Raw genomic sequence first — 7,617 nt, 5'->3', positions numbered from 1 at the left:
TGCTGCAAAAGCAAACTTTATGAGCTCAAGTGAACCATTGCATTTCACACTATTACATCACTAGAAATGTTAATATCACTCCTACACCACTGTTACAGTGATCCTTACTGATTGAAGGGGAAAGGACATAGGTCTTACAAAAATATACTGTGGATAGCATATACAATGAATGATACAATGAATGAGCAATACAGGATATATTTAAAAGCATTGGTGTCTCCAGTGATGTAAAGACTGCATTCAGCTTCTAATTGGTCTGTAGTGTTAATATGTAGATACATTTCACTGGTCTCTGTGTTTACAAATATCTTAAAAGATTCAAAGTAATTTGAGGAGTGTCAAAACAAAGTATGTGGACTAGTGCCTCACTGTGAGTCAGAATGGGAATAAACATATTGTAATGAAGTATCTAACTATAGCCAGGCAAATAAAACAAAATAATTCAATATTCTTAATTATATATACAAAATTTAATTAAAAGTGTTACCAATATTTCCTACTAGATGTAATAATCAACAAAAAATGTTATAGGTTATGTCCTTTTGGTAGCAGATAAAGATTCTAGTAGATTAATTTGTTCATAAAAAATAGAAAAAAAAGAAAAAAAAGCACAGCTATATACTTATTTGAAAATAAAGTATGTTGGATCTAAAAACAAGAATTTGACAGCAGAGTCAAGCTGTATTCCTCAAAGAAAGATGAGAACAAAGCCTTGGACATTACGTTTTCTCTTTAGCGCCGTGAACCCACAATCTTCTGTGCAAAAACATGAAAGTACTTGCAAAAAGCACCTATCAGGTAGCCAACCATATAATTAAGAATACAGAGAGAACCAGTGATAAATAACTAAGCAATTGTCGTGTCACGCCTATTATCAATTTCTAAACTATTGTAAACCATTAAATTGTACAACAATAAATTGTTGGTGATTTGTAGTGATCATCTCGCCAATGAGGAATTACATAAGGCGGCATAGAGCTGTGTAAGAATCTCAGCTAATTTTTTGTAAATCATACTTTGGTCCTTTGTCTTTTTGAAATGTATACTTTTATAGACAAAAATGACCACTTCCTTTAATATGCATTAAAAGTCCCTCTGTTGACCTCATCATATGTGTCCTGTGGGTTAAATGTTCACTCATCTGATTCATACCTGTGAAGGGAATAAAATGCAACAAATTCACAAAAATATTGGATTTAGAACAAATGAATTCTATGACATTTCAGCGTGGTCATAACATCCAAAGTGCAATTATACCTTTGTAGTCTCTTTCTCAGATCTTTAATATGTTCATTCTTTTTAGTGAGAATCTCCTTCATGTTGCGGTATGCAGCAGTCTGCTGAAATTTCTTTTCCAGTTCCTTAATTGGTAAATAAACACAACATGTATTATCAAATGCATAAAGCTTCATTGATTTATGAACAATTTTTATGATTTCAACGATTTATGATTTACAATACCTTTAAAGTTACGTTTTTTTTTCAGCTATTGTAAGTTATAAAAAATATAATTATTTGATAATAATGTGTACTTATGTATAATAATTATAAATGTATATAAATCTGTATAAAAAATGTATAAAACATTTATATATATATTAAAATGTATTATTGTCAGAATAAATTAACTAATTGGGTGAAACTTAAAGATTATGGTTCAGACTGAAACTGATTTTTTTACTGTCAACTAGTTTTTAAAGTGAGTAGCCAAAGTAAAACTGAATCAACTTTCCATTGTGATCAGGGCCCATATTTATCACGCTTCTTAACTGCTGCGAATTCATGAAATTTACTCCTACTTTCATACTTAAGTATAAAAGCAAGTTATCAAATTTCTTAAATAACTGGGAGAGTAAGAGTGATTCCTAGCTTTAAGACAGCTCGAGAGGTCTCTCAAGTGATTAGGAGTTGTCAGTAGGGGCTTGTGATGGCACTGAAGAGACTGATACATGCACGGATCTTTCAGGAGAAGAAGAATGTGTTGAATGTTTGACGACGTGCAGTTAATCAAACGGAATTGTTTATATACCGTACAGTTTATAAGAGAAAATGTGATACGCACTTTATGGCGTGTAATACCCACGTACCCCACACCAATAATCCTAGCCAAACGTATAATACGCATGTACCCTACACCACTAATCCTACCCAAGGGGTTTACAGTACGTATCATATGAACGTAAAAACTCATTTTCGCGTATAAATTGCATGATAAACAATGCGTGCTATAGAGATGCATTTCATGAGATCGGGTGGGTATATCTAAGTATTTTCTTGAAAATTATTTATTGTCAAATGTGTGTAAACTACTCTTAAGAATTTCACCATTCAATATGAATTTATCTGAGAATATTCTTAAATAAGGAAATCTATTCAGTGATTGGTCCATGCCAATGTCGTCATCCAAAATCCCGTTTATGGCACAGCAAAGTGTCGTGAATCATCTCTGAGACTGACGCTTAAGATTTAGGGTGAATCCCAATTCTGTCTTACCCCTTCCCCTTAGTTTTGCACGTTCACGTGAGAGTGAGAGTAAGTAATTCTCGTTTTGATCGAGGGGTACCCCTTGGTTTCAACTAAGCTCGCGAAAATGCTTGGTTTTAAGGGGTATCTACCACTTCCCCTTAGCCCTACCCCTCGATCAAAACGAGAATTTGGATAGCCCTTACTCTCATGTGTATGTGCAAAACTAAGGGGAAGGGGTAAGACAGAGAATTGTGATTCACCCTTAAGGCCTGTTCATACCGGGACGAATTTCACGCGCGATATTCGTCGACGTTTAACGCCTCGTGATTAAACAAAGGGCGCCAATGTGAGTGTGCACACCGACGCGAAAAACGCCACGTGTAAAAGCGTAATTTTTTTAAAAAACGCCTCGGGTTCGTTTTTTTGGTTTGGCGCGCAGCGTCAAAAACTATCCTACCAATGAGATTGGTTCTTTTGCTCACGTGTCTGAAGCATCTGAAGTTACAGTAAAACACAACTTGGGGGCGCTCAAACACAAAACGGCCTTGCCGAGCACACATACATAACGGCGAAGAAGATATAAGCCAAGTAGCGTCTACACACTGCCGGGAAGAAGACGAGGAAGATGCAAGCCAAGATAATTGTACAGTTGCTGGTCTCGTTGGTGTCGGAACATAAGGAACTGTATGACAAACGCGACTTCAAAAATATTGATAAAAGAGAACTGTTATGGAGTTGTATTGCAGAGCAAATGGGCCTTGATGGTGAGTTTCATTTCACTTAATTGTCTTTCATGTACATAGGCTTGTAACTTTTTCCAAATAACGTTTGACAGTCGCCATCGTTGGTGTGCTGTAGTGGAGGAGGTAAAACAGAAATGGATTGTTTTACATTAAGCGCCATCTAATGTCAGGGAATGAATTTGCATGTTCACTCGGCTCATCGTCAGCGAAAATCTCTTGGGTGTGAACACAAAAAACGTGTCCTACACTTCACATAAATTACGACTGAGACGCTTGATAATTAACTTTTAAGCGCAGCTTTGAGCCAAGAATTTTTACTCTTAAGTAAATTCTTAGCAGTGTTCTTGGGAGTAATTCTCAGAGGCTTGATAAATACGGGCCCTGATTTCATTCATATGTGGAAATATACTGAATATGTACCTTGTATATGAATATGCGTGCGTCCAGCTATATACAGCGTGCTGACCTCGAAAATCCAGCTGTATTCTAACAATAACTTAGCTCTCCTTATTAGCTAGGCTCCTTGCATGCTGGCTAATAACTTTTTTTAAAGCTGGGTCTCCAACATTGACAGCGCTGTGTTGGACAGATTTGTGCAGCGGTGTTCCATGAGGGAGAGAGAGCGCGAGAGGTACGGGTGAGTGGGAGGGAGAGAGGTACGGGTGAGTGAGTAAGAGAGAGAGAGAGAGAGAGAGAGAGAGAGAGAGAGAGAGAGAGAGAGAGAGAGAGAGAGAGAGAGGGACGAGCGAGAGGTAGTGCTGCGCGAATGCGCTACGGCGCTCTGCAATCAAATAAGATTTTAAATAGGCTCAGTAAAAAAAAAATAAAAAAATCGAAAATCAATATGTGGCGGTCAGCGTTGATATTGTGGCGGGCCGCCACAAATAAATTAATGTATGGGAAACCCTGGTATCTGATTTTTGCATTGTGATTTCAGTGTGAACGGTCAGGTCAGAATTCCGATTAGTGCCTTATAAGCGCTTCAGGCTGAATCAGAATTTGCAAGGTGCAGGTGGCCTTAATACCTTCTCAGCAAGGGAAAGTTGCTCCTGAACACGGAGTAGGTCATGTTTAGCGGATACTAGGCTGTCTTGCAGGTCTTTCTGAGAAGCAACATTGGCATTCAGGGTCTTTTCAAAGTCAGCCTGCATTGCTGCAACTGTGCCTTCCAGATTTGCGATCTCCTGAGCACACATTGCAAACTACCAACGAAAAAAAGGTCTGTAAATATTTTGTAAATTTTACTGCTGTTTCTAAACTTTACAAAAAAAACTCATATAGTACTGTGCACTTGACAGATACAAATAAACAAATAAATAAATAAATAAAACAGCACATACCACAGATTTCCCATGAAGCCAAACAGAAAGTCATAACGTAAATTGTGAGAAATAAAATCTTATAAACAAAATATGAGAAGTCATATTGCCAACAAAGGGAAATCACTCTCTGTGTGTTCACAGGCATTGACAAAGGCTCAAACACAAACCAAATGTCTACTATGGAATCAAATCCATGCCACATATATTTGCAAAACAATAAAGTATAGGTCTACCGATAATGAAGCTGAAGGCTAAAATTGGCATCTTGGCTAAGTGTGTGGTATATTTTATACCTGATGATCTCCTTGGCTTTTTTGAAGGGCTTTCAAGGCTCTCTCTGCTTTGGACTTGTCATCTAGAGCACTCATGGCCTACAAAGCAATCATTATAAATGCATGACAGATGATTATGTACTATAAAGTGGTGCCCAAAACTATTTGGACACTTAAGCCACAATTAAAAATGTCTGAATGGCATGGCATTAGATACAAAATATCAAACCAAGTGGCTTTTCTTTTAAAGAAACAGCAAAAGCTTACTTTTAAAGCAAAACATTTCACAAAAATAATCTGTTGGATTTGAGAGAAATAATGTTGTTTAGGGTGCAAATACTTTCTGGGGCCACAGAATATATCACGTTTACCAATATACTAAGACATTCTGGGATTTTACTATTATTATTTTCATAATTTCATTACCTGAGATTCCAAAGTTCTGAGTCTAGCTTTCAATTTGTCATTGTCCTCTTGTAGTCTGGAAATCTCCTAAAATTAAACAGTTAAAGACTTTCTCTGTTAGTGTTTATTTATTTACAGTACTTGTTCTAATTCAATAAGAAATTACCTTCTGGAGTAGTTCAGAAACACCTCCTTCATTCAACGGTGCTAATTTTGGCTTACTGGACTCCTGATTTACCTAAAAGTACACAAAGAAGATACTGAAGTTAGTAGCTCACCATGGAGAAGCATTCTTAAAATATAGTCCTTGTTTTTGTCTTTGTTAATTTAGGACACATGCAATTATTTTTTTTTTTCAGAATTAGCATTGTGGTTCATTAGCTTTGAAGCCTTAAATATGCTCATCTAATGTACTTCTAAATTTGCTAAATAATCAATGCATTTCATGGAATTTTTCATTTGAACTCATGACCATGACAGAAACTAAAGTTATATGGCCACAAGATGTTAAGGGAAGTTATGTTTTGACTGTTTATATTTGCTGTTATCATCAGACTAGCAAGAAAAGCTGTTCTTAAGAACATCCCAAGCCATGACAATCGCGAACGACAAAAGGTGTGTCACACTTTAACCTGCAAAATGTGTGAATTTTGTGCAGGCTGCTACAAATAAAACAACTTAATAACTGACTACACCTATCAGAGACGGAGATGTCTCCTGTACAGACCTGCAATGAGCTCACCTTGCTGTTGGGTTTGAAATCAGTCTTCTCAAACTCAGCTACTTGTTCCAGTAACTCTCTAATAAGAGAAATGAGAAATGAGGGGAATGAGAGACATGTAAGGATTCATTATGAATGTTGCACAATATATGAACGTTTTCCTTGTTATAATTGATTTTAAAGGAGTCAAACCATAAGATGGACCTTTTAATGTACATTAAGGAAAACATAAACGATGAAAACATTTATAATTAATTTTTAAATGTATGAAAAATATTAATACAATTAGGTTGATGTTACATGATCACGTTGATGTCAAATCAACACGATGTAAGCCACAGAAAAGACACATCAATGACAAAAAAGCAGATGCACCTGCTCGGATTCTCTGTTGTGGGTGGAGTCAAAGAAGAAAAAGAGGAGAAGAGCTTCTAAAAAACAAATATGTACATGTCAGTTAAATGATTCTAAATGGAAAATAAAGCCCCTCCTTCTCCTTCTGAAAACAGTTTGTGGTAGGCAAAACATTTGGCTGTGCGTGCGGTCTGTGAAGATTGCGGTGTACACATGCAGATATGGGTGTTTTCCCTGTGTGAGGCCCATCCCTGATGTACCAAAAAGGGAGGATCATACACAAACACATACAGCTGTTTATGCAAGTAATGGAGATGAAACACACTTAGCCACAAACACCATCATACTGCACAAGCGACATGTTACAGTAAACAAGTAAAAGTGTTTACGTGTGTGAATGCTGCTTAGCTCTCTCAGATCTGTGTTTGTGATTTTTACTGTTGTTGGTCAAATTTATTACTGACCACACCGCAGTGCATAATTTTAAAAGGACAAAAAATCATATTCTACTCATTATCTACAAAAACAATAATAAAAGCAGCCTATCACACTACATTCCAAGTCTTCTAAAGTTATACAATAGCTTTGTGTGAGGATTAGAGTGAAGAGGGGAAAAACAAATGGGTTTAACGGGTAAACCACCTAATGATGACTTAATTTTGGTGAAGTATCCCTGTGAATAAAGTGGTTCTAAACATCATTTCTTTAAAGCACCCCCCTCTATGCTAATCATGCTAATTGTTAGTTTCTTTACAGTGAGAAATTATACAATTACCGATTTCTCCTAGGTTATTTACCTATTTAAGTAAATATAAATATTTATAATATTGATAAAACATTTTAAATATGAGTATAGCTATACATGTATAACTAAAAATAAATATAGTTAATTATTGTACAGGCCCATTCACACCAAGATATAAATATAATATACATTTAAAAACTAATAACTTATCTAATTTACACCATCTAAATCCAATATTACTTCCATATAAACCTCTGTGTCTTATAATTTATGTAAATTCAAACCAGTTTCACCCTCATTTATTAGAGATGTTGTTGCACATCTAAAACCTACTTCCTCATCGAGTGATGTGCTTCTCCCCAAACTGTTTGTCAAGCTCATTTATACTATTGGACCAAGCATTCTCTCTATTATAAATTGCAGTCTGACAAGTGGTTGTGCTCCTTCGAGCCTTGAGCATGCGTTTGTCCAGCCACTTCATAAAAAGTCTTGACTAGATCCAACAGATGCAAATAATTTTCGGCCAATATCTAAGCTACCGTTTTTATCAAAAATATTAGAAAAGATTGTTTTTAGTCAGCTTACTTAA

The 7,617-nt window shown here is 36.0% G+C and overlaps 1 protein-coding gene across 3 annotated transcripts in view; it reads right to left on the bottom strand.

Moving 5' to 3' along the window:
* Positions 1-7,617, bottom strand: part of lztfl1 (leucine zipper transcription factor-like 1) — a 30,629-nt gene continuing 23,012 nt past the window's right edge. Inside the window, exons 4-10 of one of the 3 annotated variants that reach the window (XM_077244319.1) lie at positions 5,951-6,008; positions 5,375-5,446; positions 5,230-5,295; positions 4,825-4,902; positions 4,235-4,411; positions 1,258-1,361; positions 1-1,152 (exon numbers count right to left, since the gene is read on the bottom strand). In XM_077244319.1, the coding sequence (XP_077100434.1) occupies positions 1,134-1,152; positions 1,258-1,361; positions 4,235-4,411; positions 4,825-4,902; positions 5,230-5,295; positions 5,375-5,446; positions 5,951-6,008 (574 nt within the window). In that variant the 3' untranslated portion in view covers positions 1-1,133. Of the gene's footprint in view, positions 1,153-1,257; positions 1,362-1,644; positions 1,934-4,234; positions 4,412-4,824; positions 4,903-5,229; positions 5,296-5,374; positions 5,447-5,950; positions 6,009-7,617 lie in introns of those variants that run through there. The other 2 variants (XM_077244320.1, XM_077244318.1) reach the window with 2 other exon arrangements.

The sequence above is a fragment of the Siphateles boraxobius genome, unplaced genomic scaffold (assembly GCF_051911475.1).
Source record: "Siphateles boraxobius isolate OS27281-9 unplaced genomic scaffold, OSU_SipBor_1 26, whole genome shotgun sequence".
Lineage (NCBI taxonomy): Eukaryota > Metazoa > Chordata > Actinopteri > Cypriniformes > Leuciscidae > Siphateles > Siphateles boraxobius.
The sequence above is the reverse complement of the archived record's forward strand: the minus strand, read 5'-3'. Positions and strand labels throughout refer to the sequence as shown.